The sequence below is a fragment of the Pelodiscus sinensis genome, chromosome 24 (assembly GCF_049634645.1).
Source record: "Pelodiscus sinensis isolate JC-2024 chromosome 24, ASM4963464v1, whole genome shotgun sequence".
Lineage (NCBI taxonomy): Eukaryota > Metazoa > Chordata > Testudines > Trionychidae > Pelodiscus > Pelodiscus sinensis.
The window spans coordinates 21,126,500-21,150,432 of NC_134734.1; the positions used below are offsets into that span (position 1 = coordinate 21,126,500).

The 23,933-nt window shown below is 45.2% G+C and overlaps 2 protein-coding genes across 4 annotated transcripts in view; both read left to right on the forward strand.

Annotated features, from left to right (window-relative positions):
* The first annotated feature begins 309 nt into the window (after positions 1 to 309).
* Positions 310 to 11,337, forward strand: MRPS21 (mitochondrial ribosomal protein S21). Its single transcript, XM_075907422.1, has 3 exons — positions 310 to 417; positions 2,456 to 2,660; positions 10,898 to 11,337. The coding sequence occupies exons 2-3, from the start codon at positions 2,578 to 2,580 to the stop codon at positions 11,076 to 11,078; spliced, it is 264 nt and encodes an 87-aa protein (XP_075763537.1). The 5' UTR covers positions 310 to 417; positions 2,456 to 2,577; the 3' UTR covers positions 11,079 to 11,337.
* A 2,141-nt stretch (positions 11,338 to 13,478) lies between these two features.
* The window catches only part of PRPF3 (pre-mRNA processing factor 3), a 36,735-nt gene continuing 26,280 nt past the window's right edge, over positions 13,479 to 23,933 (forward strand). For 2 of the 3 annotated variants that reach the window (XM_075907412.1, XM_075907415.1), the window contains exons 1-2: positions 13,479 to 13,635; positions 22,773 to 22,904. The gene's annotated coding sequence lies outside the window, so the exon portion shown is untranslated. The remainder of the gene's footprint in view (positions 13,636 to 22,772; positions 22,905 to 23,933) is intronic. The other variant, XM_075907413.1, reaches the window with a different exon arrangement.

Genomic DNA, 23,933 nt, shown 5'->3' on the forward strand with positions numbered 1-23,933 from the left:
CCCCCACACCTGCCCCTGCTCTGTGCCCCAACATCCCCCTGCCTTGAACCCCCCCCACTTCCCAGCCTCCTGCCATGGACCCCAATATCCCCCTGTCTTGAACCCCCACTTCCCCCTCCCCCAACCCCCCACTTCCCCCTGCCCTGTGCCCCAATATCCCCCTGCCTTGAATCCCCCCACTTCCCCCTCCCCCTGCCTTAGACCCCCCATTCCCCCTGCCCTGGACCCCAATATCCCTCTGCCTCGAACCCCCCCCACACACTTTCCTTGCCCCTCCCCCTGCCCTAGACCCCCCCCCTTCCCGTTCTGCCCCCTCTCACCTCCCCCAGTAGGCGGGCCCGGTTGCCATGGTTTCGCAGGCGGCGCTCCGCTTCCGCTTCCGGTGTGTGTGGCGGGCCGGGCCGCTCGGGCGGGCGGGTGAGTGTTTCGAGGCGAGGCCGCCACAGGCCGCTCGGGGTCCCCGGGCTCCTCCGGGGCGCGCTGCAAGCGGCCTGTGCCCCGCCCACGGGTGCGGTGAAGGGGGGCCCCGCCCGGTTAGAGGGGGGGCTGGGGGCCTGGCACCCCCCCCGCCATAGGGGCGGGGTGGCGGGAGAGGGGTGGGGGGGTGCCGCCCCTATGGCGGGGGGGGGTGCCAGACACAGAACTGAGGGGGGGGGTCACCAATCCTTCCTTGGCCACAACATCCCCCTGCCTTGAACCCCCCCCCCCACTTCCCCATCCTCCTGCCCTGGACCCCCCATTCCCCCTGCACCTGCCCTGGACCCCGATATCCCCCCAGGGGAGATGCTCAACCACCACCCAGCCCTCCCTCTGCTGGACGAGTCAAGTGTCAATAGGTGGAGAGTCTCTTCCTCAGCCTCAGGTGGCGCGTGGGCTCGCTCTGTTTCAGAAAAGTTGTGGACAAACTGGAGAAAGTCCAGAGAAGAGCCCCCCAAATGATTAAAAGGCCTTAGAAAAACATGGCCTGTGAGGCAAGATTTGAAAATTAAAAAAAAAAGGAGGGGTTGTTTAATCTGAGACGACTGAGAGGGGCCATAACTGTGTTCAAGAACATAAAAGATTGTTAAGGAGGAGGAGGGAGAAAATAGTCTCTTGAATCTCTGGCTGCGTCTAGACTGGCATGATTTCGTGGAAATACTTTTAATGGAAAAGTTTTTCTGTTAAAAGTATTGCCGCAAAAGAGTGTCTAGATTGGCACGGATGCTTTTGCGCAAAAGCATCCGTGCCCAGTGTAGACGTGCTTTTGCGCAGGAATGCTCCGATGGCCATTTTAGCCATCGGGCTTTCTTGCGCAAAAAATTAAGGTGCCTGTCTACACTGGCCCTCTTGCGCAAGTATTCTTGCACAAGAGGGCTTATCCCTGAGCAGGAGCGTCAAAGTTTTTGCGCAAGAAGCACTGAATTCTTACATTAGAATGTCAGTGCTCTTGCACAAATTCAAGCGGCCAGTGTAGACAGCTGGCAAGTTTTTGTGCAAAAGTAGCCGCTTTTGCACAAAATCTTGCCAGTCTAGACGCACCCTTGGAGTATACCTAGGACAAGAAGCAATGGCTTAAATTGCAGCAAGGTAGGTGTGGTTTGGACATTAGGAAAAACCTCGTATCTGTCAGGTCGGTCAAGCATTGGAATAAATTGCCTAGGAGGTCGTGGAATCTCCATCATTGGAGATTTTTAAGAGCAGATTAGACAAACATTGTTAGGAATAGTCTAGAACTGGGGTGTCCAACACATTAGCCGCTAGCCACATCTGGCTATTTGGCTTGAACAATTGGCTATATGGCTGGTTGAGTGTGGCTAGCTTGCTATAGCAGTAGCCACTATAGTGACTACTGCTTCGGAACTGGTTGGACAGGTCTAGAAAATACTTAGTCCTGCCATGAGTGCAGGAGCCTAGACTAGAAGCACCGGCTTCCACCTGCTTCCCGTGATGCTGACCCTGTGGGGGGGGGCAGGTGCCTCCATGGGAATTGGCATTTATAAGCCAGCTCCCCATGGGCACCATCTCTAGCCTCCCCTTCTCTCACTGCCTCTCATACAGAAGCAGCAAGGGGTAGAGAGGTTGTGTGTAGTCTTTTGGATTAACCGATAAGCCTAGGTTTATTGGTTAATCTTTTAAACAGCTATACCGAAACATCCCTAGTCCCTTCCAGTCCTACGATTCTGTGATTATTTTAAGCGTGTCTTCAAAGGAATAGTAATTAAAAGTGTGATCAGAGCTGGAAAGCACAAGCAAGCCTGACCACAGTAAACCTGTACACATCTAATAACATCCCATTTTCAAGAATGCTGCTTGTGTAGGGTTTAAAGCTTTCTGGTTAAAAATGTACTGTAGAAAGTACCTTAGGATAGAAACCTATCAATTGCTGCGCACTGTACACATCAGTTGGAAAAAGCACATGAAATGTGTGATGTCTGTTTACTTAGGCTTAAGTTTTCTGGCTTCTTTCCTGCCTTAGGTGTCAGGTTCTACTTCAGTGATTTCCCCCTGAAGATCAGGTTATCTGTGTATGAGCCAAAAACATCTTGAAAGCCCCCTAGCTCTGTGATTGAAGCTTCTTCAGGGATAGCTACACCCAAAATGACACATCACCTGAAATTTATTGCCAGAACAGTGATGGTCCAGAATGGGAATGTGGATGCTGCTTACAGGACACTAAACAGGTAAATGTTAACAGCTGTCAGACTCCACTTCAGAAGTGGCTGCATTTTATTGATCAGCAAAGCGAGTCCCCTGTGGATCCATGCTTTTTGTTTGTGGCAAATACTGTTCGTCTTGCTTCTAGTTATTTTCATTCAGATACATTGTGATTTGTTTTTTTTGGCATATTGTCAAAGCAAAGAAACACTTGAGCAAATCACATTCTCAATCACTGCTTGGGGAAAGAGAGATTTCTAACCAATAGTAATAGTTTTAATTGTGTGTGGCCTAGGGGTTAGAGCAGCGGCCTGAGGAGGGGGGTCAGGAATCTGGATTCTGTTCTTGCTTCTGTCATTGAGTGACTGTGATCAAAGGGGTTGGGGACACATGAGAACACAGAAAAATTAGAGGGGCCATTTGACAAGCTCTGGTAAATGTGAATTTTCTGTTCACTGACTTTAAACTGCAGCAGAGGGACTACTAGGTGGCTTTAAAGAGCTATGATCCAGCTAGAACAGCCCCTCTATCTAGACTATCTTGTCTTTGTTGCACTGTGAGAGCAGCCTCTGAAACAAGCTGGCTGGGGTTGGGCATGAGCAACCCCAAGCATAGGGAAGAACTCATTAATCCTGGAAAGAAATGACACATTCAGTGAAACCGAGTTCAGCAAATCTGGGTTCGTGATGGATGGGAAATGCACAAAGCAACCACAGTCTCACAGCTTTACTAACATTTTCATTGTATCACAGGAAAATGAATGTCCGCACCCTGTGTTAATTAAAATCACTACATTTAATCTGTATTACTTTACATTTCAAGGGGGGAAAGGTAAAATTTAGCATAGAATAAAGCTAGTCAGCCTGTGAAAGGATGAATGTTTCTCCTTAATCATCTGAAGGGAGACATAAAAAACACGTACATGTATTTAAAGGGTGTAGATGCCAATGAGAGGACGGTCTAGTTTATAGCAGCACAAAAAGGGTTATAGCTAGAAAATTAGGATGACAAGTTAAGGGAACATGGGCTGAATAATAAGAAGTATTTACGAATACTGTTCCTGGGCTCTGTGGTCTAGGAGCATCTGTGGTCTGGTTGCCAGACCAGGGAGTCCTGGTTAAGGGAGGTACAATCGTTACTGTGAAGCAGCATTTGTCTTACTATAGGTCTAGCATGTGCTAGGATGCCTTTTTTGAAACACAGGAAGGTGTTAAGGATAATACTCATCAGAACCGGATGAGGTCTTAGTTCAGTGGCATGTTAGCATTCATCTTCTTCTGTCTTAAGGAAAAAATATTCATTTATACCAGGCCTTTTCATTTCAAGATAAATTGTCAAGCCTTGTAGCTGGGCCATGTTTAGAATGTGTCTTTTTCACTTCCTTTCTCTTATTCTTTTGTGGCCACCGTTTGATTCTTTCAGGTTAATGTGAGTTCATTGGGCAGTGTTCTATAGTGTGGGTACGTAGATTTCCATCCATCAGAGAGGAGACAGCCTGGTCTATGTGATTTACAGTGTAAGCTTCTAGGGAAGTTTTCTGTGTGTGCACTGCCAAATATATTGTCTGAGCTCAATAAATAACAGTCCTGAGCATAGGAGTCAGGGACTGATTTCTGGCTTTGACGAGGATTCCCTCACTGGTTGAGAGTCAAGATCTGTGTTTCTCCATCTGCAAAATGTAAATACTGTAATTCCCTTCTGTAGATCAATGAGCCTAGGCATGTTAATGGTTAACCGGTAAGCATGAGACTTATCAGGCTTACTGGTTAACCGGCCCTTGCCAGTTAACTCTAGCAGTGGCCAGCTGTGCCAGGCTGGAGTAAGTCTGGCTACAGCAGGGCTGGTGGGCCAGGCGGCGGGACCTCCCAGCTGTGGCGGGGCGAGCAGTGGGATGCCATTGCCATGGCAGCCTAGGATATAACCAGTTAAGTGCGATTGTTTAACCGGTTAGCCGTTTTAACATCTGTAATGTCTGCAAATGTAAATGCTGCATAATAATAATTAGGGATGTAAAGGACTAGTCGACTCTCCGATTCCCCCACCCTTGCTTCCTCTATCAGATAGAGGCAGCAAGGAGGGGGAAGAAGGGGTACTTCAAAGCGGCAGCACGGCATTTCCACGGAACCCGGGATCAGCTGGGGACTCCTTTGGTATATATGGTTGTGACTATTTTCTTCCACTATTTGATCTGAGGAAGTGGGTCTGGCCCACGAAAGCTCATCATCTAATAAACCATCTTGTTAGTCTTTAAAGTGCTACATTGTAGTGCATTTTGCTTCAACGTTACAGTGATTCTTCTTCAGTCTTGTGATCATACTGACCTCTGCTGGTGTGGGTGCTAAAAATCTACAAGAGCAGTATGTTTTCTGTTAGCTCATGTCTCTCATTGTGACATTGATTCAAACACTGGCAACAGGCCTCAGCTTCTATTAAGTACTTTGATCTCCTAGTGCTGGAAGGCAGGAGTTACAACTAAAATTGTGATTTCTTGCACATTGTTATGTCTCTGTGTGTGTTTGGAGGGGGATTAGGTCCTCTGTGGTGTTCCCCTTCCAGCTGATAACAACACTATCTTTGGAAAAGTACTTCATTTACTTGGAGGTGGCTTTGAGATCAGTTTTGCATCATCATAAAGAAATTTAGAAATGATAGCTGCTTTTATTTCAAGGCACGTTATAACCTTCATTTCTCCTGGCTATACCCTGTTCTGCAGTATACTGTGTATTCATGATTGGCCCTCTTCACCTCAGAGCTGGCTGCTTTTCAGGGGCATGTTCCTAAATATTAAAGTATTTTGTTTGTCTCCCCCTTAGTCTTGATTTTCTAACTAACTCCCATTCCCAGGTGATGTGAAACTGATAACTTTGCTGAAGTGTGGAGCTTGATTACACTAGGTCAGGGGTGGGCAATCATTTTTTTTATGGGAGCCACTCGAAGATCTTGGTAAGTGTGTATGGAGGGGGTGTGGGACTTGGGATGGAGGAGGGATGCAGAAGGAAACTCAGGATAGAGAATTGGGGGTGTAGAAGAGAGTGTAGGGTCTGAGAGGAAGTTTGGGTGAAGGAGGAGGTTGTGATCTGGGGCAGGAAATTGGGGTGCAAGGTCCAAGAGGGGATATGGGTGAATGAGAGGATTTTGACCTGGGGGAGGGGTGCCAAAGGGGATGCAGAGGGTTATGACTTGGGCAGGAGGCTAGGGTGCAGGATCTGGGAGGGGGTATGAGTGCAAGAGAGGATTCTGGCCTGGGGGACAGGTCTAGGATGGAATGCAGGGTCTGGGAGGGAGTTGTGACCTGGGGTTCAGAGTAGGGATGTAAAATCCTGATTAATCAGTGAAGGGGTTAAATGTTAGGATAAACTAATATTTAACTGGTTAACCGACTAAGTGGGATCCTGGGCAGGGTACCTCTTCAGCCTGACACTGGAGCAGCCCTCAGTCTGTGGGGATCCCACTCCAAGTCCTGTGGGGGCCTGGCTACCAGCTCCCAGTCCTAGCTCTGTGTGGGGCTGGCTGCCGGCCCTGGCCACAGCTGTGCAGGATGGGTTGGTGACCCTATGCAGGAACTTGATGGGGCTGGAGCAGCAGTCTGCTGACGGGGGGCTTCTTCCAGGTAACCGTTACTCAGTAAGCGTCACCCGGTAAGGATGATGCTTACCAGATAACTGGTTAACTGTTCACATCCCTAGTACAGTGGGTTTGGATGGTGACCTGGAGCGGGTGGGAGGAGGGAACCTGGGGCAGGGAGTTGGCGTGCAGGAGGGAATGGGGTACCAGAGGCAGGCTTTGGCTGGGAGATGCTCAGCTTAGATGTCTCCCAGACACCAGCTTGGCAGGCACCTCAGGCAGGTTCCCTTCCTTTCACAGCTCAGCTGCCACGTGTCTCTCTGTGCCGTGCGCTGTGGGAGACTTCGTGCACTGTCCCTGCCCCAGCACAATCATTACAGCTCCTATTGTGCCTGGGACGGGGGCAGCACGCAAAGTCTTCTCTCCCCCCTTCACCCTTCCAAGGAACATGAGGCACCTAGAGGTACATGGCCCCAGCAGCTGGCCACTTTGAAAGGTCTGGAGCTGTGGCAGGCAGGGAGCTTGCTTGAAGGTCCTGGGGACCGGATCTTGCACTAGAGTCACGGAAGTGGTGTTTAAAACCATGGTATGGCTCTGCACAATCACTTCTTTATCCCTTATAGAACAATCTTTGCAAAGCTGTGCTCTTCAAACCAATGTATACATGGTGCCATATAGGTGCTCCGTGCTGCACTGTCCTTGGACTGCTGAGCCAGTGCCACATGGTGGATGTCAGGCATAACTAGGTTGGAGCTGGCTGACCATGGCTAGAGGGGACCTCATTACCAGTTGTAGTTAGAAGCATTCAGCACTAATTGGCTCATTTAAAAAACATATTTGCAGGTCATCATCGGGCCCTCAGATTTTTAACTGCGTCCCTTTTTAACAGCACTATCCACAGTGCGTGGCTTTGTATTTCTTCTCCCATTACTGTGACCAGCAGTTTTGCAGATCATAGTTGTTGGTTTAAATATAGATTGGACTGCAGTTACACCATAAGTGTCTGTTCAGAACCGTACAAAGGGCAACACGTTTTTAAAATGCTTGTGCAGCTGGTGAGCCGAACATGTGCATCTCCTAGCCCTTGCCCGTGGGACTGTAATTGAACGCATGTGGTTGCATAACAAGTGCGTGATGCAGAAAAACTTGCTGCCTTCAGATTTGCTGTTCTTTTGTGACGAGGAGGAGAGCTAGAAACAACTGAGCGGTATCTCATTGGATGCTGAACACTTGTGGGTGGGTTTTTCAGTCCATTCACGACTATTTATCTTACACACGTTATCTGCTGACATGCAGGCTGCGTGCATTGCCATGTGAATGCTACTCTATTAAGGCTTCTATTCAAATCTGAACTTTGTTAAAGAGAAACTGTCATATTATTAAACAGGACTGTGTAGCACAGTAAGTTTTTTGTTTTAGCTGCACCAGACTAACACGGCTACATTTCTACCACTGTCATATTATTAAGTATTCTTTAAAAAACAGATTTCTGGATTTGCGATGCCAGCAGTACTTTAGACTCGGTTACCTCAAAAATAATTATGTTTTAAAAATCTAACTTACCTCTCATTGTTTTTTACTGTGATGAGGCGGGGTGTTTGGTTTTTGTTTTTGTTTTTTTGGACACTTCATTTTGTTTGGGTAAGAAAATGACAATTAATTTCACATTTTTCTGGATAGTTTTATTTTCTGATTCTCATGCCTTGTCAGAGAGGCTGTAGTGTTTGAGTTCCCAATGCTGACAGGAAATGTTTAATCTCAATAAAAAACAGTTTTAATTGATTTTTTTAATAATGTAATTAAAACTCTGTTAATAATCAGGTTTGTAAAACTCTTTCTTTACACTCCCTAAATTGCAGGCCTAAACTACCATAATTGACAGTGTCTCTCTTTTGAAAAGCAGAAGCCCCACAGGGAGAAGCCCCCATGCTCCCTGTGAGGCTTCTAATAAAATAAAATATGTATTATATGGAGATATGCCTATCTCATAGAACTGGAAGGGACCTTGGGAGGTTATCGAGTCCAGTCCCCTGCCCTCACGGCAGGACCAAGCACCATCCCTGCTTTTGAACTGTAACAAGAGCCCGGCAGGACTCTTGCTACAGTTGAAAGGAGGCGGCGCCCTTATAGACTAATTGAATAGTTGATGGAAATCCCATCAATTACTCGATTAGTTAATTAATCTAAATTTAACATCCCTAACTGTATTACTGGCAGGTCAGTCATCACGACAGCAAATTGCTAAATCTGTATAAGCTCTGTATTAGCCCTCGATGTTCTTTTCTGTTTGTCATTCTATGGAGTGATAAGAAATTCCTAAGTAGACAAATGAAGTATTTTATATGATCGGGCAGCTAAATAGCAGTTTTGTCCATGTAGCAGTGAAACTCCCCTATTTTGCCTTCTGATTTTCTTTAATCCTGAAGAGTAAAGAGGAAAAAAAAGACAGCTGGGAAGATCAACTTAAGAGGAAGATTAAGGCCCTGTCTGTGTTTTCAGAATAGCCATGTCTAAGCATGGTTGTAATCAAACAGTGTGAGAACATGATATAGATGAGAACATGTTGTGAACATGGTAGAAGTCTCCTTGCTTAGCATGTTGTAAAATTGGACTTCCAAACTGCTAGGCTGAGTGACTGGCCTCAGCCTAAAGATGGACCTTCTCTTATTGCTATTGAGATCTAAGCCTTCTATTGAGATTGATGCCTGTCTTTGACTCACTGTGATGACAGATACATTCCTCTAGTGCCTGAAGGAGTCTCTATGCTCCTATAGAACAATTAAAAAAACCAGCTCCCCATGCAGACTGCCTGCCTGCTGCCCCACACTGCTGTCTGATACAGACGCAGCAGTGCGGGGTGGCAGCAACCCCTGTCCTCGGGTCTGAGCTCCCTATGGACAGAGGCTGCTGCGGGGAGGCTGCCAAGGAGCAGCCTGTGTGCATGGCAGCCCATGTCAATGAGCTATAGCTGTGCAGTTTAAATGTACTAAGAGCCAGGCGCACAGGCAGCCTGGCTCCTGCCACATTAAAACTGCAGAGCTGCACTGGGGGTAGGTCCAGGGTAGGTCCCCCACTGTGGCTCTGTCTTTTAAGTGTAGTAAGAGCCAGGCAGCTCTCAATACCCTTAAAAAGCAGAGCCGCAGCAGGCTGGGATAGAGGCGGGAGAGGTGGAGCGAGTAGGCAAGTAGTGACTCGACTACCCAAGTAGTCACTTACATCCCTACTTCGAATACAGCGCTGCAATGGCACAGGTACCTCAGTGCAGCTGTAGTGCTTTAGTGAAGATGCTACTATGCTGATGGAAAAGCTTCTCTAGTTAGCAGAGTTAATCCACCTCTGTGAGAAGCGGTAGCTAGATCAGCAGGAGATGCTCTCCCATTGACTAAACACAGTCTATACAGGGAGGCGAGGTTAGATTGATATTACTTATATTGTTCTGACATTGTGGATTTTTCATACCCCTGAGCAATGGACTTATATCAATATAAGTTTTTAGTGTAGGCTGGTCCTGATTTTGTTCCTACATGCCTGTGCTATTCTTTTGTACTCCTTCTTAGCAACTTGTCTCCACTTCTGGCAGTCAGGAAACGTAGTTCCCAGTTCTTAACTCTTATTCTGTTAAAAGATGTGGGAAACGATTGAAAGCCACTACCTGAACTTTGGTAGTAGTCCCATTGTAAGAGAAGGGGAATGAAAGTTGACATGGCAAGTAACGCTACTGAAGGGCACTGCTCAGTATGGGGAAAGACAGAGTCCTGCTTGTTTATAACGGACAGCTTGGCCACAGTTATGTCGTTCAGACCGTTTCCATGAATAACTTTGCAGAGGAATGCAGCTGAAACAGATTGCTTGCATTCAGTGACATGTATGGAAAGCAGCCTTATTGAGGTCTTCATGTAGCTGAGTCTGTTTACTTATAAAATGCGTCATGTTGTGGGTAAAAGGTTCCTCAACTCTATGGTGATGCAATAGGAGTCTATTGCCTGCAGTAATGTCTAGATCAGACTTCCATGTACCTTCCCTAATCTCTGCACCACTGTCCTCTTCTGAATAGCACGTCTGAGCCTGCAGCCTATAGAGAGGAGAGCGTGGAGGAAGCTGCCACAGTCCTACTAATCCATTTTTCTCACAGCTACCAGATAGTTTAATAGCAACGTTTTAAAGGGATTTGATTTTCCTCCATCTATTTCTCAATGTGCCAAGCGCAGCAACATAGAAGACAAACCCCAAAATGAGGCCCAGGGAATAACGTTTTATATCGGGAACGTGAAAATTATGGGGGGCGGGATTTCTCTAGCTGAAGTCTCCCTTTGTTTTCTCACTTGATGTTTCTGACATTAATGATTTATAGAAATAAACAGTTTAGAACACATCAGGGTTGCAGACAAATCTGAATCTGGAAAAGGAGCATCATCTGTAATGAGAGGCAGTTGGGAAGGGTTACTTTTGTCGCTGTTTAATAAATTATGCCTACTGTGCTGAAATCCTCTATTGGTGCCATTCGTTGGGAGGGAGTGTGGATAAATGTTTGGAGCAGAGGGCGGAAAGATGGGACTTCTAGATTCTATTCCCGCTGTCCTGTGTGGACAATTGACTTCACGGTATGTAGACTTAACAAATGAATATTTGTTAAAATCTTTGTTGTGCTCAAATGTAAGGCCGTAGAGGAATTCAAAATGACATTGATTAATCTCCTCAGAATTCTAACGATGGATGGGATCATTGAAGATGCCAGACGGCGCCGGTACTATGAGAAACCATGTCGCAAGAGGCAGCGGGAGACCTATGAGACATGCCGGCGGATTTATAATGCAGAAATGGCCAGGAAGATTGGCTTTCTAATGAGGAAGAATCGACCGGACCCCTGGCTAGGTTCTTAGATCCCAAGAATTACAATAGCTGGGAAAACTGTAACTTCTTTTTAAAACAAACAAGCAAACATAAAACAAAACCCACACCACTGTCATAGCTGATCTCTTCGTTGCTAGTGTCAACTGAGAGGCCAATGAGCGAATGGGCCATGGAGACTGAATTCTCTTCTCCACCAGGGCAGGATTGAAGACCATCATACCATCAAATCTCTCAGCTTCTGAACAATTACTATGTTGTGCCTATCTGTTAATAAAAGTATGCATTTTAGCATGTTGTCCTGCTGTTCTTGGGTGACAGACATAAGCAAACTATATTAATTCAGGTTTTAATATATTTCCTTTTATGAATGATTCCTTTAAATAGTGCTTGCTGCTCATTATAATTAGACCTCTGCAAATCCACAGATATTTGTGGCCTGTTTTTTTGGATTGTGAATGGATACAGATCCAAATGTTGTATCCCTGCAGGGCTCTAATTATAATCTCTTACTTGGCATAGTTTGTGAAAAAAGTGGAAAAAACCTGAGTTAGGTTTGATTTATTCCAGAATAAAGATGCTCACAAATATTTTCATTCACCTTCCCTTTATTTTACGCTTGATTGGCAGCAAATAATGTGGATTCTGGAATTCATATACATCATTTGCAAATTATTTTTAAGACTGTAGGGGCTCACAGCCTTAATTTTATTTATACTGCAGTCCCATTATTCAGCTCTGTAGCGTTAAGAAGCCTTAAAGTGAATGCAAACATATCTATGTCCACTTCGAGGTCCTTTTACATTGCCAAATTGAAAGTAAAAAACTAAAATAAGTCCTTAGATTCCTGGGTGAATAATTCTGCTTCTGTTGTGTTTTACCTTAGTTTTTTTTAGTGGAGTTTCCACTTAATAATCTCCAATTTTTATTAAAGTTCCTCTTAATCATGTGGGGAAATATTGACGTTACCACTGCAGATACAATTTTCACACCCTCCTGTCCCTGTGTCTGGAAATGCTTTCCTCAGTGCAATCTTGTTTCTCACATAGCCATGCTTTTTCTGACAGTTTTACGCATGTGTAGTATCTTATAACACCCTTTACTGTTCATTGTGCGCCATTTTCCACAATTCCCTGTTGTATAAAAATACACAGTAGTTGATCCACCTAATATTAGTTGTCTCCCATGGAAAAATAAAAGGCTTGTCTCCAAGAACCCATCTGAGGCCCTCAAACTTTCAGTGTGGAAAGTATTTAAGTTCTGTTTAAATATCCTTTAATGTGATTTGGCAGCTAGAAATAAGCCAATCCTATGCGACTTAAGTCCTTTGTGGAGTACAGTCAGAGATCCCTTTTACAGAGGCTATGTTTGGATAGCAGTATACAGGCAGTCCCCGACTTACGCGGATCCGACTTATGTCGGATCCGCACTTACGAACGCGGCTTTTCTCACCCCGGAGCTCGCGGGCGGTGGGACCGCCCAGAGCGCAGCGGTCCCGCCACCGCGTCCTCCGGGGCGAGAAAAGCTGCTCCGGGTCTCCCTGGTGTGCTGGGGGGGACTCCACCACGATGGAGTTCTGGCACATTCTGTGATGTGGTAACTGCAGGTGTCAGGTGTACAGAGCGCACTGCACTGACATTTTGGCATGGTGCAATGACATTCTCATCTCCTGCTGCTTGGGGAAGAGACATGGCCAAGAAGACCACAGAAGAAATAAGAAGGTGATTTGATTGATAGCACAACACAGCAAAGTGCTGATTTCACCCAATCCATATCTGACTGGTGCCATGAGGGCAGGCTTCTACCAAACCCCCCGTCTTCTCCTATATGTGTCTGCCTCAGGGGGAAGCTAGAGATCACGAATTCAGCTCAGCCCTGCCTCACTCTCTTCCCCTCCCTACTTAGCCCTGGCAAAAGCTGGGTGCCAGCATCCAATCCTTTGCCCTTTACCTCTTGAATTTGGCTCTTGGAGGGCAATGGGGCCAGGACCCCAGCCCCTTTGAATCCCCCAACCTCCGGCTCCTGGCTGGGCGGGGCAGGGGGGCGGAGGGAGCTAGCTTGTGCCATGAACCCAGCCCCCCTGGATCTTCTGCCCCCCTGGTTTTGGGGCCTGTCCCCCCCCCATCTCCTCCTCCCTCCAGCGCCTGGAACGGGCCCTTGGGGGGGCAGGATCCCAGCCCCCCTGGATCTTCTGCCCCCCGGGGGGGCGGGGCAGGACCCCAGCTGTCCTGGCCCCGCCCACCTCTACCTCCGCGCACCCACGCTACTGCCCAGGCACTAGAGCACGAACGGCATGTGACGTAACACAACTTCCGTTGCTTCCCCCTCTCCTCACCCCTGTCACGTGATACGTGAGCCGCGGGGCTCAGGAGCACGGGGGAGGCGCGTCTTCTCCGTCACGTGACTCCCTCCCCCACCGGGATTGAGGCTCCCGCGTCACGTGCGGGTGCCCGATTCCCCGCGCGGCCGCCTCGCTCGGGGCCGTTTCCGCTTCCGCCCCAACGTTCCGTCTCCGTCAGTCGACGCAGCCAGGCCGCCGCGGCGGGGCGCGGAAGTTTCGGGCCGGGGCCGGGGCCGGGCGGCGCTGAGGTGAGGCCGCGCGGGCGGCGGGGCGCGGGCAGGCCGCGGGGCTGGCGGCGGGGCGCGGGCGCGTGCTCCGGGGCTCGAGGGCTGAGTAGGCCTCGTGTGCGCGCGCGGAGGCCCGCGTGCCCCGGGGAAGGACCCGCACGGGCCCCCCCGTGCTCCTGTGGCCGTGATAGCGAGCCCCGCGCACTGGGGGAGGGGGAGCTCCCCGTCTCTGCGCCCCCCCATATTCCTGTGGAACTGACGGGCCCTCCTGCGCGGGGAAAGGGGGGAGCTCCCGGCCCCCCCCATTCCTGTGGCAGCCACGGGCCCCCATGGCCTGGGACGTGGGCACTCCCAGCCTGCTCCCCCATGTCCTGTGGCGAGGACAGCAGCCCCCTTTTAATGGGGACCAGGGAACGGCCCCTCCCCCCGCTGGCCAGGGGGTTCTCCGCTCTGCCTGTCCGGCTACGTTGGTAAACGATCTTCTGGGCAGTGCAGGGAACCTTCCTCATGTGGCTTTCCTCGCCCTCTTCTTTGTCATCATGTGGGAAGGTTGCATCCTTCCCAACCATCTTCCCCTTCGCCCCAAGGCGGGAGAGCTCCACACACTCTAGTGCCCTGTATGTGTGGCACTGTGCTGTGTGCTCTGGCTTGGAGCATCGCTGGTAATCCAGTCTCATCACTGTGTTCCTTTCCCCGCCTCTGTGCTCCTGTTGGTGACTGATAGCAAGTGAATTAGCCCTATGTTTTAAGTTAAAACATCTCAATGAATGGTTCAGGGAATCTCCAAAGTCTTTGAGCAGACTCAGTTTTTGTGCATCTACCTCAAAATAAACAATCTCCAGCTCTTCTAGAATGCCAGTATTATTTTAGCTCAGATCAGGGAGCATTCAGATGTGCACGCTTTATTTCTGTTGTGCGTACCCATTCTTTAGAGGGCAGGCAACTGGGAGTTAAGGCTCCTGGTTTCTGATCTCAGCTTTGCTGCCCATGCTGTTAGACTGACTCACACAAGTGAAGTTGACTTGTCTCAAGATTCCTCATTTAAAAAATTAGATACTGCTGACTTGTTTCACGCAAGTATGGTGATTAAAGAAAAAAAAAACAGTGCGGTGCTTTGGAGAGAAAGTGCTATATAAAGAGTTGTTTTTCTCCAGCATCTAGCCTAGAAATAAGACCTGGAGTGGCTCTTTTTTCAAAATAAATTCGACTTGGATGGCAGTCCCATCAATCTGTCAGTGATGGTTTCCTCAAGAGGGATTGTTGCCATTTATAATGTCGCTTCTCTATGCATCATAGGCAAATACACACTATTAAAAGAGGTTGTATTAGGTTTGATTATCTTCTGGATACTTCATGTAACACCAGTGCCTTTTTAGGGAGGATAATAGTATGGTGAGTACACAAGACGGAAGGGTTACCAACAAAAACTGAGCAGCAGGTGTAAACCATAAGTTCTTCACACAATGCTCAGTCAATCATGCATCATAATCAGGACTCGTGCCTCCCATTTTCCATCTAACCATTAGATTGTGCTGCTTCCCTTGCTGACCTGACAAAGGTACACACACAATGGTGGAGTGGCATGTCTCACATTTATTTTCATTCTGGGTACATTTTTTTATCCACCAACAGAAAAAGGTGTCTGTGTGGGTTTTAACCTTTGCCAGTGTGCAAATGAGTTTTATAACTAAGGTAAGAATTGTCCGCCCAAAATGTTACATGTGTACTAGGTTGCTTCTCAGAAAGAAGTAGTTGGGGTGGTTGTGCGGAGGGGCGAGGGGCACGCTTGTCTTATGTGCACAATTTTCAGTTGCAGAACTTGGTATAATTTTCCACTCATGTATGAGAGCGCTTAACTTATTTCTAGGGCTGTAATTTTTTACAGTGCAAATATTTATATTAAACTGAGACAGTATTTTTCAATTATCCCTAAAGCATATTCTGTAATGCAGTCACTTTATCCAGAAAGTGGAACTTACAAATGTTAGAATTATGTACTCCCCCCCCCCAAAAAAAAACTGTATTCAAAAATAAAACAGTGTGAAACTTTAGAGCCTAAAAGTCCACTCAGTCCTACTTCTTGTTCAGCCAATCACTTAGACAAATAAATTTGTTTACAATTTGCAGGAGATAATGCTGCCCACTTCTTGTTTATAATGTTACCTGAAAGTGAGAACAGCCCTGTGATGGGTCTTTCCCTGTCCATTTTATGAACATTGGCTTATGAATATAAATGTGCATAACTTGGGGATGCTTTGAACAAAATGCTTCATGTAGCTTATCAGTTTTAATTTTGCCATCTTCTGGATCTGTATGTTGTATTTTGGTGAATGCATCATTCTTGTATGAGACCATCGTAGGGTAGTGGTGGTTGAAGACTTGCTTCTGAGCGGGATGAAGTTGACCATCTGTCACTCTGACATCTCATCTCAGGAGGTATGCTGCCTGCCAGGGGCCCATATCTGAGACATTACAGAGGCATTGTCGAGAATTATTGGCCCTCTGACTACTACCCCATGCTGCTCATCCATGTGGGCACTAATGTTACTGTAAGGTGTGACACTGAGCAGATCAAGAGTGACTACAAGGTTTTGGGAGTATGGATGAAGGTATTTGGAGCACAGGTGATATTCTCTTCAGTCCTTCCTGTCAAAGGTAGGGGCCCAGGAAGAGAGAGGTGCATCCTGGAGGTGAATGCCTGGCTGCAAAGATGGTGTTGCCAGGAGGGCTTTGGCTTCCTTGACCATGGGATGCTGTTCCAGAAAGGACTGCTAAGCAGAGATGGGGTTCACCTGTTGAGGAAGGGGAAGACCATAATTGGATGCAGACTGGCTAACCTAGTGAGGAGGGTTTTAAACTAGGTTTGACGGGGGCAGGTGACCAAAACCCACAGGTAAGTAAAGAACATGGAGACCTGGGAGATGGGTCGGAAATGGGAGGGAAAGTGGGCTATATAATAGCAGAGAAAAAGGAGGGACACGGCAGAACTGGGAGGCAAGATCAAATCAGTATCTTAGATGCCTATATACAAATGTAAGAACTATGGGTAATAAGCAAGAAGAACTTGAAGTGCTAGTAAATAAACACAACTGTGACATTGTTGAAGTATCACAGAGACTTGGTAGGATAATACACACGATTGGAATATTGGTATTATTCAGGAAGGACAGGTAGGAGAAAAAAGGAGGAGGTGTTGCCTTATATATTAAAAATGTATACACTTGGACTGAGGTGGAAATGGACATATGAGACAGACTTGTTGAGAGTTTCTGTGTTAGGTTAAAAGGGGTAAAAACAAGAATGAGTCATGCTAGGGGTCTACTACAGACCACCAACCCAGGTAGAAGACATGGATGAGGCTTTTTTTAGACAATAAAATCATCCAATTTGTTTGTATTTGGTGGTGACGGGGGACTTCAACTATCCAGATATCTGTTGGGAAACGAACACAGCAGCGCACAGACTAGTCAATAAGTTCTTGGACTTCATCGAACACCATTTTTTATTTCAGAAGATTGAAAAAGCTACTGGGGTAAAGCTGTTCTAGATTTGATTTTAACAAATAGGGAAGAATTGTTTGAGAATTTGAAAGTGGAAGGCAGCTTAGGTGAAAGTGATTATGAAATCAGTTTATGATTCTAAGGAATGGTAGAAGGGGTAACAACAAAATAGAGACAATAGATTTTAGGAAGGCAGATTTTTGTAAGCTCAGAGAGCTGATAGGTAAGGTCCCATGGGAAGCAAGACTAAGGGGAAAAACCACTGAAGAGAGTTGGCAGTTTTTCAAAGGGACATTACTATGGGCCCAAAAGCAAGCTATTCCTCTGCGTAGAAAGGATAGAAAGTGTGGCAAAAGACCACCTTTGCTTAACCAGGAGATCTTGCGTGATCTCAAAATCAAAAAGGAGTTACATAAAAAGTGGAAACTACTAATTTTCCACAAAGGAGGAATATAAGCAAACAATACAGGTATGCAGGGGCAAGATTAGAAAGGCAAGGGCACAAAACGAGCTCAAACTAGCTACAGACATAAAGGGAAACAAGAAGACTTTCTATAAATATATTAGAAGCAAGCAGAAGACTGAGGACAATGTAGGCCCATTGCTCAGTGAGGAGTGAGAAACAGTAACAGGAAACTTGGAAATGGCAGAGGTGCTTAAATGACTTCTTTGTCAAAACAAATGACTTCTTTGTTTTGGTCTTCACCAAGAAGTTTGATGATGAAGGAATGTCTAACACAGTGAATAGTAGTGGGAATGGGGTAGCTTTAGAAGATAAAATAAAAAAAAAAGTTAAAAATCACTTAGAAAAGTTTCTGCAAGATGAAATGCATCCTAGAATACTCCAGGAGCTGATAGAAGAGGTATCTGAGCTATCATCTTTGAAAAATCATGGAGAATGGGAGAGATTCCAGAAGACTGGAAAAGGGCAAATATAGTTCCCATCTATAAAAAGGGAACTAAGAATAACCCAGGAAACTACACACCAGTCTGTTTAACTTCTGTGCCAGAGAAGATAATGGAGCAAGTAATTAAGGAATTCCCTGCAAACACCTGGAAGATAATAAGGTGATAAGTAACAGCCAGCATGGATTTGTAAAGAACAAATCATGTCAGACCAATCTGATAGCTTTCTTTGATGGGTTAATGAGTCTTGTGGATAAGGGTGAAGCGGTGGACACAGTATACCTAGATTTTAGCAAGGCATTTGATACTGTCTTGCATGATCTTTATTGTATCGATAAACTAGGCAAATACAATTTAGATGGGGCTACTATAAGATGGGTGCATAACTGGCTGGAAAACCATTCTCAGAGTAGTTATTAACAGTTCCTGCTGGAAGGGCATAAGAAGTGGGGTTCCACATGGCTCTGTTTTGGGACCGGTTCTGATCAATATCTTCATCAACGATTTAGATATTGGAATAGAGAGTACGCTTATTAAGTTGCAATCTGGGAGGGGTTGCAGCTGCTTTGGAGGATAGGATTATAATTCAGAATGATCTGGACAAATTGGAGAAATGGTCTGAGGTAAATAGGATGAAGTTTAATAAGAACAAATACAAAGTACTCCACTTAGGAAGGAAAAAATCTGTTTCCCGTACAGAATGGGAATTGACTGTCTAGGAAGTAGTATTGCAGAAAGGGATCTAGGGATCATAGTGGACCATAAGCTAAATATGAGTCAAAAGTGTGACACTCTTGCAAAAATAGCAAACGTGATTCTGGGATTCATTAACAGGAATGTTGTGAGCAAGACATGAGAAGTCATTTTTCTGCTCTACTCTGCACTGATTTAGTCTCAGTTGGAGTATTATGTCCAGTTCTAGGCAGCACATTTCAAGAAAGATTTGGAGAAGGTCCAGAGGAGAGCAACAAAAATAAATAAAGGTCTAGAGAACATCAGCTGTGAAGGAAGACTGAAACAATTAGGCTTGTTTAGTTTGGAAGGGAGAAGACTGAGGGGGGACATGATAGTGCTTTTCTGATATCTAAAAGGGTGTCACAAGGAGGAGGGAAAAAAATTGTTGTCCAAGCCTCAGAGGTCAAGGACAAGAAGCAATGGGCTTAAACTGCAGCAAGGGAGGCTTAGGTTGGACATTAGGAAAAACTTCTTAACTGTCAGGGTGGTTAAGCACTGGAATAAGTTGCCTAGAGAGGTAGTGGAATCTCCATCTCTGGAGATATTTAAGAGCAAGTTAGATAAACATCTATCTGGGATGGTCTAGATGGTATTGGGTCGTGCTGTGAGGGCAGGGAACTGGACTCCTCCAGTTCTAGTGTTCTATAATAAGTAGGAAAGGTTCTAGGAAAACATGTGACTATATCACCTAGTACTAGGATTACATTTTGATCCTGGTATTTTTCTATGGAAGAGGTGGATGTAAAACAAAAGATTTCCACCTTGGGGGCGAGTCTATTTAAGCAATGAGAAGCTACCAGCCCTTTGTCTTTGGCTGGCCTGGCACACAAGGATACAAAGAAGTCTGGAGTCCCAAGTCAAAGAGTTTGTCTCTAACTTGAAGATTGCATCTGAAACAAGAACATCTCTTTAGGGCAGGGGTGTCCAAACTTTTTTCAAAGAGGGCCAGATTTGAAGAAGTGAACATGCGTGAGGGCCGTCCCCGCACTCTCAGCCCCAAGGCGGAGGGCCCGCAGGGTCGGAGGCGGGCGGAGAGCGCAGGGCACGCCGGCCTCACGGCGGCCCGGGGGGGCAGGGCGAACCCGCAGCCGAGCGGGGGAGTGGGGCTGAGGACGTACCCTACAGGGCAGGCTCTAGGACCGCGGAGGCCATGGGCGGCAGCAGCGGCGCGGCCGGAAGTGGCGCGCTGGGCGCGCCAGTTCAAAAAAGCGCCGGGGAGCCAGGAGAGGGGGAGGAAGCGGGGGCCGTATTAAACCGGAACACGGGCCGCAATTGGCCCGCGGGCCGGACTTTGGACATGCCTGCTTTAGGGTAAGAATTTGTATGCAATACGTTTTTCAGTGAATTAGAACTAGCTACCCAAGTGACATGGTCACAGGTCCTAACCATATCAACTAAGCCATCAAAGGCACATTCATGTGCACATCCACTGATGTAATATGTGCCAACAATGCCTCCTTGCCATGTAGATTGGGCAAACCAGACTTTCTTTTTGCAAAAGAATAAATGGGCAGAAATCAGAAATTATGAAAGGCAACATAAAAAGCCAATCAGGGAGCACTTTAGCCTGCTAGGTCATACAGTTTCAGACTTGCTAGTTGCCATTCTCAGATAGAAAACTTCAGAAACAAACTGAGCTGGAATTCATATGCAAATTTGACACCCTGAACCAAGGTCTAAATATATACATGGAGTGGTTCTCCCATTATAATAGGTAATTTTCCATTCAGGCACTCTTGTCTCACCACTGTTGATTAGCCACATCATAATGATTTAATTAGCACTATAGTCATGCTCTGATCTCTGTATTCTATTTTCCCCCTTTGTCTGTCTTTATCTCTTTCTTCAGCACCTGAGGCTAGGTCTATACTAGACCTGGAAAGTACACAACTCCAGCTATGTAGAATATGTAGCTGGAGTTGATTTACCTTAAGCTAAGTTTGGCCGTATTCCAACAGCAGGAGACCCTGTTAGCTTCCCTTACTCCTCACAGTTTTAAAGACTACAGGCGTCAGCTCAAGCTGCCCTCTGCATTCAATTTACAGATGTATGCTAGAGCAGCTAAATCAAATGCCAGAATGTTGATCTCCAACACAGCGAGTGAAGATGTGCCCTGAGGAAGTGAGTTGTAGCTCATGAAAGCTTATGCTTTAATACACTCATAAATTTGTTAATCTTTAAAGTGCCAGCCAACTCCTTGTTTTTTGCTGAAACAGATTAACATGGCTGCCTCTTTAGAACTTGCTATGCATTTTTCTATTCATTTTAATTTAGTAACTAACTTTAATGTCTGTTTTCACTTGCAGCCTCTTAAATCCAGGCCCATTCTACAGTTGGGATCTTAAAATGTGTTTGTTTAGGTAAACGTGTAACGGCTGAGATTTTTTGGTGGAACTGTTGACACTTTCATATCCCTAGTGTAAAAAATTGTTACCTGGGGAGGGGAGGACCATTATGCATATCTATATCATTGATAAAAAGGATGAACATCCTAGTGAACTTTCCCCTTGTAAAACTTTTACACAGAGAGAGATGAATTTATAAGGTTGACTTTCTTTTTTGGTACTTCCATTCTGTAGTGTCTGTATGGGAGTGTGCTCTTTTAAGACTTCTGAAAGCATGAGCTACACCTCATCCTTCTCAGATTTTGGATGGTGTTTCAGACTCTTAAACCCTGGGTCAAGTGCTGGAGGTATCTTTAGAAATCTCACATTGGTACCTTCTTTATGTTTTATCAAATCTGCTGTGAAAGTGTTCTTGAAATGAACATGTATTAGGTAATCATCTGAAACTAACACATGAAATATATGGCAGAATTCTCACCCAAAGTGTTCAGTCACAAATTTAATTAACTGTATTTTTTTAATGAGCATCATCAGCACTGAAGAATATCCTCTAGAATGGTGTTCAAAGCACGAAGGAACACATGAATGTTTTACATAGCTGGCATTGCAAGGTATTTACAAGCAAGATACATAAGTGCCATGGGAACTAGGGATGTAAATGATTAACTAGTTAACCAGTAAGCCTCACCTTCAATGGGTGAGGCTTAATGGTTCCGATTAACTGGTAGGGGCTGAAGCAGCTCTCTGCCTGTGGGCAGTAGGCTGCTCCAGCCCTGTGGGGCCCATTAGAGACAGGGGCTGCTCCGGCTGGCCTGATCAGCCCCTGTCCATGATGGGCCCATCTCAGGTGACTCACTGCAGATCAGGGCCGGCCTCAGGGCTAGCAGCGAAGCCTCCCTAGGAGCAGGTTTGTCAGAGACTGCCAGTCCCACTTCCAGGGAGACTTCACTGAGGACTCTGCACTATAAAGCTTAAATAAGCTTTATATTGCAGAACCCACAGCGCATATAACTGCTAGGATTTTTAAATTACTTTCTATATCCCTAATGTGCATACTTGTTTTTGCATTCAGGAAACATTATAAATAAGAAGCAAATAGCATTATTTCCCATAAATACAAACAAACTTGTTTGAGCGATTGGCTGAACAAGGAGGAGGACCAAGTGGACTTATAAGCTTTTAAGATTTTACATTCTTTTGTTTTTAAGTGCGGTTATATAACACACAATGTCAACATTTTTAAGTTGCATTTCCACAAAGAGTTTGCACTATAGTATTTGTATCTTTCAGTTCTCATACTATTTTGGTCTTTTTACAGTGCAAATATTTGTAATCAAAATATTGCGTAAGCACTGTGTGTTTTCTATTCTTTGATATAATAGAAATGAATATATTTGAAAATGTAGAGAAACATCCAAAATATTTAATTTCAACTGGAATTTTATTGTTTAACTGTGGTTAATTTTTTGAGTTAATTGTGTGAGTTGTGTGATTGACAGCCCGACTTATTACACTTAAATTTGCCTAATTCAGGACATTGAGCTTTCTAGCCTTAACATAGCAAATGTTCAGACCTTTAAACTATTTGTCTTATTAGGCTGATTCTCTGAGCAAAAGAGTTTCTAGTCAAAGGAGGCATTGCACATCTCACGGAATTTTTACTTCATTTTAGGCATACATGTTTTACAGGATGAAGCTAATTATATCGCTTATGTGAAGGAGCCATAGTTGCTTTGACAACAGCTTTGTGAAAACATCAGTTTCAGATTATCCATTTACTGAGGATTAACATAGAGCGAAGAAGGTTAGTGGGTGTAAACCTTAATGAGAGATGCTTGTATTGTGCAGTTTCACTGTTGAACTTGCCTAATAGAAATCTTCTATTGTATTTTGGCTGTCAACTTTTAGACATTTTAATACACACATTTGGCCTTATACTTGAGGTTTAACTGTATATAGTATACTTATATGGCTGAAAAAAGCTTTTATCTATAGGTATTACACTAGCATTCTCCATTGTATATTATATTTGCTCTTCTGATATTGAAATAACATGTTAATCTGCCTGAGGCTGAGTACTCTATTGATAGAGCCCTGCATATCCGTGGCTCATTTTTACAGATATGGGTGTGGATGCAGATACAAATTTTGTGTCTGCTTAGGACTCTATCTATTAGGTCTTAATGAATTATGTAAATGAAGGTAAATTCTGTCTGAAGGCATAACTCACTCTTATAGCAATATTAGCCTGTTTTTACAATATATAAACAAGAAAATTGATATAGCAACATGATGTTTATGAAATGTAACAATGGCCCTGAACTAATTACCTAACTGAACAAATTATCAAGAGAATCAAATGCTAACATTCAACAATCATCATCTGACATGTTGGTCTTTCTCAACAAGTAGCTGTAACTGTAATGTTGCTACTGGAAGCCTTGGATTACATCTACTGTTGCTTTGTTTCCTTGTTGTTTGAAATTTAAATATGTAGAAAATTTCTAGACTTTACAAATAGAAAACCTTGACTCTTATTTTCATAGTCATTTTATGGAATATAACTTGATTTTAAAACAATTATGTTCACTTTCTGATTTTTATGGGCCAATAGTAACACTTTGTAATTATACAATACATAACTACCTACAGATTCTTTCTTGTAGAGAAGATGTTTTAGGTTGAGTGTATTTCCTTTAGAAGACTACTTCTTTCTAGAGGGGATGGGGGAGGGAAGGCTTGGTTTCCAAGTCAAATTAGGGTCTGGATGCATAATGAAACATTTCATTAGTGGAGTATAACCCTCTACCATAGTAACTTCTGTTTCAAACAA